This window comes from Halichoerus grypus, chromosome 9 (genome assembly GCF_964656455.1).
Source record: "Halichoerus grypus chromosome 9, mHalGry1.hap1.1, whole genome shotgun sequence".
Taxonomy (NCBI): domain Eukaryota; kingdom Metazoa; phylum Chordata; class Mammalia; order Carnivora; family Phocidae; genus Halichoerus; species Halichoerus grypus.
Genome location: NC_135720.1, coordinates 52,438,121 through 52,451,842, shown reverse-complemented (window position 1 = coordinate 52,451,842; position 13,722 = coordinate 52,438,121). Strand labels below are relative to the sequence as shown.

The 13,722-nt window shown below is 36.9% G+C and overlaps 1 protein-coding gene across 2 annotated transcripts in view; it reads right to left on the bottom strand.

The window, feature by feature from the left end:
* Positions 1–13,722, bottom strand: part of SEC63 (SEC63 protein translocation regulator) — a 68,861-nt gene that overhangs the window by 14,767 nt on the left and 40,372 nt on the right. For both annotated transcript variants that reach the window (XM_036080228.2, XM_036080229.2), the window contains 5 exons: positions 11,766–11,848; positions 8,971–9,030; positions 8,596–8,769; positions 4,774–4,932; positions 531–632 (listed from right to left, as the gene is read on the bottom strand). In XM_036080228.2, coding sequence (XP_035936121.1) covers positions 531–632; positions 4,774–4,932; positions 8,596–8,769; positions 8,971–9,030; positions 11,766–11,848 — 578 coding nt within the window. The remainder of the gene's footprint in view (positions 1–530; positions 633–4,773; positions 4,933–8,595; positions 8,770–8,970; positions 9,031–11,765; positions 11,849–13,722) is intronic.

The following is a 13,722-nucleotide window of genomic DNA, read 5'->3' as shown; positions in this document are numbered from 1 at the left end:
TAGCTGGTCCCACAGCCACAGGCTTGCCTATTGCCACGGACTAGGGCAATTACGAGGGCCAGAGCAAGTGTAGTGGTTCCAGGTGGCCAGTGGAGGACCATCAGAGAAAACCCACGGGAAAACTTAAGAACTTTTTCCTTCCTATCTAAAACTTGATAGAAGTGAAGGATTCACAGAACCCATGTAGTCCTATGACGAGGACAAAATATGCATTTGTCTGCAAGACTGCCTGAACTGCTAAAGAGAAATCATCATTCAGCACAACCTTCAGTCATCCAGCCACAGAAAGGACAGAAGCCCAGGAAACCACAGAAATACTTAAAAAGTTAACAATCCTCCCATTAAATGACACATTCACGTGAAAATCTAATTCATACTGAAATGTATCCTTCAAAATGTTGCCTATCAAGAATAGATCATCTTTAGCACATTTGAGCCAGTATACACCACAGAGGGATAAAAGGCAACTGAAAAATACCTGGAGAGAAAGTAAACGGGACAAGGAAAACACTGAGCCATGAATAACTCACCTCAGGAAAGTAAAGACTATAAACAGGATGTGTTATCTTTGATTTGGTTTCCAGGAGAGCTCTCTCCTTTCGCTGTATACTTTGTTGTAATTCTTGCCACTCCTAGTAAAGTAAAAATCAAACACTTGAAATCAAGTACGTTTTCAGATGTTCTCATTGAACAGTTTCCATCTTCTTCCAGCTATTATTCCTGACAATGCTAACTACCACGGAGTTCAGTCCCACACACTTGATCATTTCCCTGCTCAAAACTGTTGTAACGCATCATTTCATAAATCAAACCTAAGCCCTTTAGCATGAACTATACAGTCATAATCTGACCTGACCTGGGCCAATCTCTCCACTCCAGTCTCCTGTCACTGCCTATCTCTGCATTTTCTATTCTCGTCACTTCAAACTACCTTGACTTCTCTGAATTCACCAAGCTATTTCACTCCTCTGAAACCATGTCTGGATTTTTGTTTTCTCTCTCTTTCTCTAACCTGGAAAATTCCTACTATTATTCCTTTGGGAGCTGCTAAAGCCTAAACCATGAGCTCCTGAATACCAGAAATTTCCCTCAACTGAGTTGATCACTCCCTCCTTTGTGCTTTCACTATACCTTGCACAAAATGTGCATAATCTCTTTTGTACTTTAATGTTTATTTATAAGTCTGCCTTCCCCACTAGCCTACTATCATTCAAGGGCAGAAACTGTTTTACATTTGGCTTGCATTCCTCTCATCTAACACAGTGCTTGCAATGTGACAGATAACGAATAACTGTTTGTATAATTATTTGACAACTGAATGAATGTATTTTTGGTATCTAAAGAAACTAATCTGCCACCTCTACTAATCCTAATACTATACTCAGAAAGGAATATGTCAACTCTTTCTCAAAGCACACCTGGGGAAATAATATTCTTAATAGGCTTTAATTTCTTGGCAATCAATTTAATTCCCAAAGTACAAAAACAGTTGGGGCCAGCAACTGCTAAAAAGTCATCCTTGTTTTTCCCCACCACTCCCAAGGGCAAACTCCCCACCACATTACAGGCATACCTCATTTAACTGCACTTTGCACATCCGTGCTTCTCAAATATTGTGGTTTTCACAAACTGAAGCTTTGTGGCAACCCTGTGTTGAGCAAGTCCACTGCTGCCATTTTTCCAACAGCATTTATTTGCTCACTTTGAGTCTCTGTGTTACAATTTTGGTTAATTCTTGCAATATTTTAAACTTTTTAATTATATTTGTTACGGTAATCTGTGATGTACTATAATAATTGTTTTGGGACATCACGAACCATTTTCACATAAGATGGCAAACTTAAACAATAAACGTGTGTGTTCTGACTGCACCACCAATGGGTTGTTCCCCCCATCTCTCCTCCTCTCCTTGGGCCTCCCTGAGACACAACAATATTGAAATCAGGCCAATTAATAATCCTACAATGGCCTCTAAGTATTCAAGTGAAAGGAAGAGCCGCACGTCTCTCACTTTAAATCAAAAGCGAGAAATGATTAAGCTTAGTGAAGAAGGCAAGTTTAAAGCCGAAACAGGCAGAAAGCTAGGCCTCTTGGGCCAAATAGCCAAATTGTGAATGCACAGGAAAAGTTCTTAAAGGAAATTAAAAGTGCTACTCCAGTGAACACACGAGTTTTAGGTAAGAAAGCGAAACAGCCTTATTGCATGTATGGAGAAAGTTTTAGTGGTCTGGACAGAATATCCAACTAGCCACAATATTTCTTTAAGCCAAATCTTAATCCAAAGCAAGGACCTGCCTCAATTCTATCAAGACTAAGAGAGGTGAGGTAGCTGCAGAAGAAAAATTTGAAGCTAGCAGAGGTTGGTTCATGAGGTTTAAGGAAAGAAGCCATCTCCGTAACATGAAAATGCAAGGTGAAGCGGCAAGTGCTAGTGCCGAAGCTGCAGCAAGCTACCCACAAGATCCAGCTAGGGGAATTAATAAAGATGGCTACACTAAATAACAGATTTTCAATACTGACAAAACAGCCTTACACTGGAAGAAGATGCCATCTAGGACTTTCATAGCTAGACAGAAGTCAATGCCTGGCTTCAAAAGACAGGCTGACTCTCCTGTTCGGAGCTACTGCAGCCGGTGATGTTCAGCTGAAGCCATTACTCACCGACCATTCTAAAATCCTAGGGCCCTTAAGAATTATGCTCAATCTACTCTGCATGTGCTCTCTAAATGGAACAACAAAGCCTGAATGACAGCACATCGGCTTACAACATGGTTTACTGAATATTTTAAGCCCCCTGTTGAGACCAACTACTCAAAAAAAATTTCCTTTCAAAATATTACTGCTCATTGAGAATGCACCTGGTCACTCAAGAGCTCTGATGGAGATGCACAGTAAGATTAATGTTGTTTTCATGCCTGCTAACACAACATCCATTCTGCAGCAAATGGATCAAGGAGTAATTATCACTTTCAAGTGTTACTAGTTTAGAAATATATTTTTTAAGGTGATAGCTGCCACAGATAATGAGTGACTCCTCTGGTGGATCTGGGCTAAGTATATTGAAAATCTTCTGATTCACCCTTTTACGTGCCATTAAGAACATTTATGATTCATGGGAAGAGGTCAAAATATCAGTATTCACAGGAGTTTGGAAGAAGCTGATTCCAACCCTCACAGATTACTTGGAGGGGTTCAAGACTCCAGGGGGGGGAAGTAACTACAGATGTGGTAAGAACAGCAAGAGATCTAGAATTAGAGGTGGTGCCTGCAGATGGGACTGCATTGCTGCAATCTCAGGAGAAAACTTGAGCAGATGAGGAGCTGCTTCTGATGGATGAGCAAAGAAAGTGGTTTCCTGAGGTGGAATCTACTCCTGGTGAAGATGCTGTCAAAACTGTTGAAATGCCAACAAAGGATTTAAAATATTACAAAGACTTAGTTGACAAAGCAGTGGCAGGGTTTGAGAGGTCTGATTCCAATTTTGAAAGAAGTTCTACTATGGGTGAAATGCTATCAAACAGCATCTCATGCTAGAGAGAAATCATTTGTGAAAGGAATAGTCAATGCAGCAAACTTTATTGTCATCTTATTTAAAAAACTGCCCCAGCCACCCCAACCTTCAGCAACCACCACTCTGAAGAGTCAGCAGCCATCAACGCTTAGGCAAGAGCTTCCACCAGCAAAAAGGTTACAACTCGCTAAAAGCTCAGATGATGGTTAGCATTTTTTAGCAATAAAGAATGTTTTAATTAAGGCGTGCATATTGTTTGAGATAATGCTATTGCATACTCTACAGACTACACTACAATATAGTGTAAACGTAACTTTTATACCCACTAGGAAACCAAAAAATTCATTTGATTCGCTTTATTGTGATGTCAGTTTCACTGTGGTGGTCTGGAGCTAAGCCTGTAATATCTCCAAGGTATGCCTGCAATTCCTTAGACTTTTATCCTTTGCCCTTTACTTTTTTATCCTTTTTTCGGCCTCTACCTGTGCCTCACAGGCTATTCAGGGAATCCCCTTTTCTCTCCTAAACCACAAGGGTAACTTTTAGGTTGATGGCCCAGTAAGAAAAAAACAGAACAACACAAACATAAAGGAATAGCTGATCAGTTTACAGTTCATTTACAGTAGTCTCTAAAGGACCCATTATTTGTCCACCAAACCCTCTTTTTCTATAGCCCATCTATAAATCAGGTGCAACTTAATGCCACACCACGAGACTTTTTCCTATTCTCTCTACCCTCACAACCTTAGTAAGTTCCTTAGAGACTCCTCCTTTCCTTAATGTCTTATATACCTCTTAAACAAGGTGGCATTCTGTAAATGTTAGTCTTCTCCTTAAACAACCTCTTGACATTAGAGTCCACAGTAATGTTTCTTTACTCTAAACACTACCTAGAACTTTTGAAAGACTCCTCTAAGTAACTGCTTAGACCATAACCCACCTTTCCTAATTCATTTCCAGACTCAGCTCCAATTTTGAAAATTACTGTAAGACACCAAACTGACTTCTCCTCAAATCCACAATCTATACTAACAGCAATTTAAGATTTAAGAAAATTAAGAGGTCCAATCCTTGTTAGAAACTATTTTTCTTTATAATTCTGACCACCATCCCACAAACATATTCTTACAAAGTAATATAAGATTATAAAATATACCGGTATTAAGACAAGCACACAAACAAGTAAACAAATGAAAAAACAACAAAAACCCAAACTATCAGAGGTATATAATTCTAATTATTTAAACCTATAAAAGTCTTACTGCTTCATCATCTTTGTTTTGTTTTTCATCTTGCTCTCTATCAGAGTCTCTGTCACTACCATCATCTTTTTCACTTTGGGATTCTCTATTGGTTTCTTCTTCTTCAGAATCACTGCCTTTGTCAGAAACTTCTTCTTCGTCTTCCTTTACTGCAGCTTCCTAAAAGGAAAAAGCAACCACAGAAGTTCTGAATATCTCAGTGAATTCTGAGTCCCTGAAGCTAATTATTGTCATTATAATTAAATTAGCTCAAGATTATAATTTCACTATTCATACAGAATTTTAGAGAATTATAAACACACGTATTTATACATATGTGGTAGTCAGACTAAAGACTTTAACATTTGGCTTATTTGTCTATTGTTAGTTATTTTATTTATTTTTCATGTTTGTAAAATAAAAAATATTTTATCTTTATTTGCAACGTATACTACTGCAATGGCAACATGGCTCATCTTTCAAAACATCAATCATACAATATATATGTATTTTTTATTAAAGATTTATTTATTTATTTGAGACAGTGAGCACGCACACATGGCATCAGCAGGGGTGGGGTGGGGGGGCGGGCAGAGGAAGAGAGAATCTCAAGCAGACTCCCTGTTGAACACAGAGCCCAAGGATGCAGGGCTCGATCTCATGACCCTGAGATCATGACCTGAACCGAAACAAGAGTCAGATACTCAACCAACTGAGCCACCCAGGCACCCCACTTATACAATATATTTTATTTGAGATGGGGAAATGGAAAGCTCATAGAAAAGCACTGCTTTGAGAATTTAATATTATCTTCTATAGCTGATAGAGTATAATGTAGTAAGGAAAGCCAATATCCCAGACAAAATATTTACTAATCCACTTCAAGAAGCAAGAAAAAGAACAGCAAATTAAATATAAAAAAACTCGAAGTAAATAACAGAGACCTGAAATCAATTAAAGAGAAGGCAGATATACAAAGGGAAACCTAAACAAAACCAAAAATTGGTTCTTTGAAAAGATTAATAAAACTGAGATAAGACTTTTATTAGGCAAGACTGATCAAAGGAAAAAGAGAATATAAATTACCAATATTAGGAATAAAAGAGACATTACTATAGCTCCAAAAGAAATTACAAATAGAGGATATTATGAATAACTTTGTCAATAAATTTGATAACTTAGAAGAAATGGACAAATTCCTTGAAAAATGTAATTTACTAAAATTGATACAAGGAAAAAAGTAGAATATGTTAAAGAAATGGACTCTAAAACTAAAAACCCTTTTTAAAAACTCCAAGCCCAGATGGCTTCTCTAGATAGTTCTTCCAAATAAGAAACAAACCCAATCTTACACAGACTCTTCCAGGAAAAAGAAAGAAAGAATACTTCCTAACTTGTTTAATGAGGCCAGCATAAACCTGATACAAAACCTGGCAAGGGTATTATAAGAAAGGAGAATGGCAAAACAATATTCTTTCATAAAATAGATGTAGGAATTCTAAACAAATATTATCAAATCCAGATAAATATGAAAAAGGATAATATGCTACGATGAAATGAATTTGTTCCAGGAATGCAAGGACAGTTTAAAATTTTTAAATGCTTCAACATAATTCACTATATTATAGAATGGAGAAAAATCACATCAACCTCAACAAATGGAGAAATGGCATTTAATAAAGTTCAGTACTGTTCATGATAAAAATTCTCAGCAAACCTGATAAAGAGTATCTACAAAAACCCTATAGCTAACATCACACTTAATAGTTTGTTCCCTTTCTCCTGGAGATAAACAAGAAGACAGGGGTGACCACCGTCCTCACTCCTAACCAACATTACTACACTGAAAGTTTCAGCCAATACAGTAAGACAGAAAGGAAGAAAAAGCAAAAAGATTAAAAAGAAAAAAGTAAAACTGTCTTTATTCCCAGATGGCATGATTGTGTACACAGAAAATCTTTTAAAAAGTACCTACAAATGGTTAGAATTACAGGCATACCTTGGAGATATTGCAGGTTCAGTTCCAGACCACTGCAGTAAAGAGATTACCAGAATAAAGTCAAATGACTTTTTTTGTTTCCCACTACATATAAAAGTTATGTTTACACTATACTGTAGTATGTTAAGCGTGCAAGCAATATTGTCTAAAAAATGTGCATGCCTTAATTAAAAAATACATTATTACTAAAAAATGCTAACCATCACAGGAGCTTTCAGCGAGCTGTAATCTCTGATCACAGATCACCATAGCGAATATAATAATACAAAGTGTAAACTATTGAGGGAATTACCAAAATGTGACAGAAACACAAAGTGAGCAAATGCTGCTGGAAAAATGGTGCTGATAGATTTGCTCAACACAGGGTTGCCACGAACCTTCAATTTGTAAAAAATGCAGTATCTGACAAGCGCAAGAAACTGAAGTGCAATGAAACAAGGTATGCCCATATTGTCAGTTCAAGACTCCTTGATACAAGGTCAGTATTTAGAAGACAACTGTATCTCTATGTGCCAGCAATAAACACTGAAGAATGGATTTTTTTTTTTTTAATGTTATATGCAACAGCACCAGAAAGTATCAAATACAAAAGGGTAAATCTAATGAAAGATGTGTCATACCTCTGTCACTGGGAATTACAAAACACTGCTGAGAAAAAATTAAGGAAGATCCAAGTTAATAAAGATAAACCATGATTATGAGTAAAAAGACTCAATACTATGGGGCACCTGGGTGGCTCAATTAAGCGTCTGCCTTCGGCCCAGGTCATGATCCCAGGGTCCTGGGCTGGAGCCCCATGTAGGGCTCCCTGCTCAGCGGGGAGCTTGCTTGCTTCTCCCTCTCCCTCTGCCCCTGCTTGTGCTCTCTCTCTCAAATAAATAAATAAAATCTTAAAATCTCTGATAGGCAGAAATGTCAACAGGACTCAAAAGCAATAACCATAAAATTAATGAAAGACTTCCTTAAAATTAGGTATCACCAAAGGCTTCCATTAAGAGAGTAAAAAAGGACTCATATCCAGAATATATAAAGGAATCCTACAAATCCGTAAGACAACCCAATAGAGAAAGAGGATATTCAAATGGCTGCTAAGTATATGAAAAGATGCTCAATATCATTAGTTATCAGGTAAATACAAACCACACACAGAGGTACCACTACAGATCCACTGTAGTGGTTAAAATAAAAAAGAATGGTAAAACCAAGCATTAGTGAGGATGTGGAACAACTGAACTCATATTCTGCTAGTAGAAACACAGAATAGTACAACTTTGGAAAACAGGCTCTTTCAATGAGCTAACCATATACACTTATTTTATGACCCAGCAATTCCACTGCTAGGTACATACCCAAGAAAAATGAAATGTCCACAAAATGACATGTACATGAATAGGCACAGCATTTTTATTCAATAACAGGCAAAAACTAGAAACAACCCAAATGTCCATTAATTGCAGAACAGATAAGTTGGAGTGTATTCATAAGATGGAGTATCACATACACACAAAGAATGGATAGCTGCTACACACAACACAGATGAATGTCATGGACATAATGTTGAATGAAAGCAGACAAATGTATTTCCACTTATATGAAGTTTAAGAATAAGCAAAACTAATCTATGGTAATAACAGCCAAAACTGGAAGGTATGGAGGTAGATGGAGGGGTCACTGACTAAGAAGGGACACAACTGAGCTCTCTAGGGTACTAAGGTTTTCTATCTTAGTCTGGGTACCATGGGTACATACATATGTAAAATTTCAGGAGCTACACATAGGATGTGAACATTTTAGTGTATGTTATAATTCAACAAAGATAATGATAATAACAGTAATAAACTTACACTCCCAACAACTCCATTTGCCTGCTTTTGTTTCTGTTGCTTTGATTGTGGTAAGGGCACAGGTGTAGGTTTTTTTTTTAAAGGTTTCTTTTTTTTTGATTTAGCAGTTTTCTTGGGTCCTTTGCTCTTCTGCTGCCATCCTCCTTTTGTCCTGTTCTTATTAGTATCACCCTGCTATAAATAACAACACACATACACACTCAGAAGTTATAGCAACAGTCTCATTTGGGAGTCTGAATAATTTTTAGATGAAAATGGCTAAACTAAATGCTTTCACAAACTGAATTACTCTCCCACAACAATATAAAACAATCAGAGAACAAAAGAAAACACTTCCTTCACCAGGAAAGATAAGTAAGAAAAATCAAGTTTTACCCCATCTTCTGCTGGCTGTTCCTCTGCAGCACAGATCGACTGCTCCTTTTCAAATACTTCCTAGAAGCAGAGAGAAGAAAAATATAAAGTCTATCAACCTATGTTTATCTTTCAGATAAAGCAATCTTTCAAAATAGATGACCAATAAGTTTTTTAACTGGTGACAACTGGTGGAGGGAGGGAGAACAGCAGACTTCTGGCAATTACTAATGATGTGTGCAAATTCAGCAATTACTAAATGACACTTCAAAAGTTACCTTCTGAAATATCTCACATGTGTCTTGAATACATTTTGAAAAGTACAAATGCAATGACTTAAGATATATAAACTCATTATAAAGTCAAGAATATTTCATAGTTTAAAATAACTATGGAAGGGCACATGGCTGGCTCAGTTGGTAGAGTGTGAGACTCTTGATCTCAGGGTTGTGAGTTCAAGCCCATATTGGGGGTAGAGTTTACTTAAGAAAAACAAATTTTTTTGAATTTTTTAAAAATTAATTACATATATAAGTAAATAAAATACCTAAGGGGTGGAACACTGAGAAAATCCATAAAATCTAGACATATCCACCATATAATCCACTTAGGATCAGAATAGAAGGCATAAATTTAGGATTTATATTCCAGTAAGGTTTCAGTGAGAATCTATACCAGAAGATAGTAAGTGATGTTGGTTGTGTTTAATAAACTCCCTGGAATTACTAAAGCTAACAAGTAAAAACAATGATAACTCAGGCTTTAAACTGCTAGCCTAATTCAGGGGTCCACAAACTATGGCCCATTGTCTGGTTTTCAAATAAAGTTTTATTGGAACTCAACCATGCCCATTTGTGAATTCAATAGTTGCTACAGAAACCATGTGGCCCATAAAACCTAAAACTTCACTAATTGGACCTTTAGAGAAAAAGTTTGCCAATCCCTAGTCTAATTCTACCATCTCTGCTTCATTTCTTCATTTATTAGCTGGGTTTTAATACTTAATTACTCTGAGGTTCAGTGCATACAAGAACTTGAAGATAAATATTTGATTCTCTCCCTTCCTCCAGGGCAATTTTGCTTTTTTTCCCCTACCAATTATCCCAGAAGTGTCAACAGCTCAAGGCCAATTTTTACTCATTTTTCAGGCTGGGAATTCCAAAGCATGTAGGCAATATAAATTTGGATTCTATGCCCAATCCTAGCCACTGGCTTTGAAGTTTCCTCTTCTCCCGGGCGGGACACTTCTCATCCAGAGTCCATGACACAAATGCTTCCTTACCACTTGCTACCATAAAATCAACATCTTTGATTTGATATATCCTACTACAAAGTATGCTTTTCCAACCAGAGTTTGAGAGATGGGGTTTAAATGCAGAGTATGTTTCCTGCAGATATTCACAGGCCCCAGAGTAGAACAGGCTAAAATCTCCCACTAGCTGAATATGCGGAGTTAAAAATAGTACAGTCAATTAAAAACGAGGTACAACTATAGGTCTAACTTGGGAGGTAATAGTTGACTTGGGAGGTAATACAAATATGTAATAGAAACTAAGAAAAACAAGATATACAGGAAACATATACAATGTGATTGAATTTAATCAAAGAGAATGAGAAAAGTACCAGGGTGTATATATACATACAGGGTAAAGGCCCAGGCAGTAAATACGAGCATGGAGAAAGATATGAAAGGATACACACAAGACTAAATTCTGGTCGCCTAGGACTGACAAGGGGTTTCCTGAGGGAGGTGGGTGAGAGAAGGAATCCATGATCATGAAAACACCATTTAACCCCACAGGTATTCATGCATTAGGGTATCTAAAGCGATGAGCTTCAAAATCAATAATCTCAGAGTGGCGGGACTTTAGGTGATTTTAATCTCTTCCTATACTTTTCTGCAATGCCTGAAGTTTTTTCCCAGACAGCATTTATTTTTCACATAATGAGAAAAAAAATATTTTCACTATAATTTAAAAAATTAAGAGTAAAATCAGAATTGACCAAGAAGGAATAGGTAATGAAATTCACAACAATCAATAATTAATCTTTGTATAGTACTTTAGACTTTAAATACTAAACTCACATTACCTTATTATTATAATGTTTTTACAGGGAATTAACAAATCATCACAGGAAGAATTAATCTATTTTCCAAGGGTTTTCTGTATGTAAAAACTAATGGGAAAACTATGAATATTAATTTAAAATATCAAAACAGCTAAATAGACTGCCTGGGTGGCTCAGCTGGTTAAGCAACTGCCTTCAGCTCAGATCATGATCCCAGGGTCCTGGGATTGAACCCCACATCGGGCTCCCTGCTCGGCGGGGAGCCTGCTTCTCCCTCTCCCACTCCCCCTGCTTGTGGTCCCTCTCTCGCTGAATCTCTCTCTCTGTCAAATAAATAAATAAAATCTTAAAAAAAAAAAAAAAAACAGCTAAATAGGACTTGCAAAATTAGATTTTACTACTGTAATAGTTTTGACTTTGAGAATATGTGACTTAAAATGAGAAAATAAATGTAAGAACTCTGACACATAACTTTTTTTCCTTTTTTTTCATTGAAGTATAGTTCACACTATATTAGTTTCACGGTGTACGACACAGTGATTCAACAACTCCCTCTGTTACGCTACATAACCATACAACACTGTTACAATATCCTTAACTATATTCCGTGCTATATTTTGAATCCCATGACTTATTCCATAATCGGAAGTCTGCACCTCCTTTTCCCCTTCACCCCTTAACACATAACTCTTTTTTTTTTTTAACACATATCTCTTAAAGCATAAAAATAAAAAGAGATGACTTACTGCCATTGTTTGCCTTGTCAATTTAACCAACACTGTAACTAGGGATCCTACTGTGATGTTGTTGCTATCTTCATCATCCAATACTACAAGATGAGAGTAAAAAATGAGAGTAAACAATAAAATTCAATTTGGTACTTCAGTATTTCAAATATATTTTAAACTTAATAAAAAATATTTGACTGCCTACTCTATATAAAACACTCCACTACATGCCTTCAACAATGCACTCATTTAATCTTTAAAATAGCTCTCTGAAGATTATTTCCACTTAGAAGAAAGTGAGGTTCAAAACTAAAGTAAAATGCCTGAGGTCACATAATGGCTATATCGGCTCTGCCAAGTTTCAAACCCTGGTCTTTGAAAACGAAGTATAATGTGAGGCCTACTGTACCACAGCTTTCTTTCATAGTGATATAAAAATCTGTCACTCTATTAAATTGTACAAACCTTGTATTTACGAGATTTTACCTATATGATCAATGCCAGTCTGCCTGTCAGAAATAAAATAATTAGAACTAGTATTCTAAGTCACATTAATTTCTTAAGGCAAGAACTTCGAAGTTTTGTTTATAGTAAAAAGCACCTTAAAAAGCTTTTGCAATTGCTTAATTTTTCAAAACCACATTTGCTACACATATTGCCAAAAGCTAATAAAATAAACTTAACATTAAAATTAATATTAAAATTAATAAATGAAATAACTTACCAAACATATCTTATTCAAATTCATTTTTCCTGCAAATTTTATCTGTAAGAGTTTTCTTCACTATGTATTTCTGCCTAAGATTTTTCTAAGTTATGTTTATTTTACACAGATTTAGATTAGCATACTCTGTTCTGGCCTACATTAACACACCACCAGTTGGAAAAGAACGGCCTCCAACAAACTCTAACTACTTTCTCCTCCATTACTGGCTGTGAGGTGCAACAGCTGGGCATCGAGAAGGATACAATATCCTGGGGCACCTGGGTGGCTCAGTCGGTTAAGCACCCGACTCTTGATCTCGGCTCAGGTCACAATCTCAGGGTATGGAGATCAAGCCCTGCATCGGGCTCCACGCAGAGTATGGAGCCTCTTAAGATTCTCTCTCCCTCTCCCTCTGCCCCTCCCCACCTCCCCCCGCCCCCGCATCCCCCCACCCCCTGCCTCGTGCTCTAAAAAAGAAAAAATAATTATTATTATTAAAAAAGAAGGATACAATATCCTTTCTTCAATCTGAAGTCTCCATTATCTCCTATCAAACCTGGGCTACACATTCTTCAACATTCCACAGTTGTATGCTCACATGCGTGAGCACTGCATGTGAATTAACAGCTATAACAATATCTACCTGCCATCTGAGGCTTTCAAGTGGAGAAAAAGCCTACAGGAGATTCTATACAGCCTCTAAGCAATGTGGGAAAGAGATCCACCATCTCTAGCACTGGATCAGGCAGATGCTCCTTTCCTGCTTCTAAAATTCTTCTACTCTCCCTCCTTTAACTATATTACTCATATTACACATTTGGATAGCATTGTGAAAATATAATAAATTGTCTATACAAGATGCTATGGAATGAAATACATCATGAAGTTTCCCAGTGAGATCACAAGGAAATCCAAACTCCCCACCAAAGCAGTCCCAGTTTTCATTACATGTATCCTATACTCCAGCCAAATTGAAACCAGATTGCAGTTTACCTTACCTCTCAAACACCAAGTCTTTGAGAGCCATTTATCTCTTCTCAATTCCATTAGAATGCAAACTCAATAAGGCAGAAGTTTTGTCTTACCACTGCTTCCCCAACACCCAATAAAATGGGTGGCACTCAACAGTTGTTGAATGAATCAATGGCACAATGTCTGTGTCATTCACTTAACACTTGCCTTATGTTTCCTTGTTTTTAATCCTATGTTTATGTCCTACTTCCTCAACTAGACTATAAACTCTTTAAAGACAGATACCATTCCTAACAC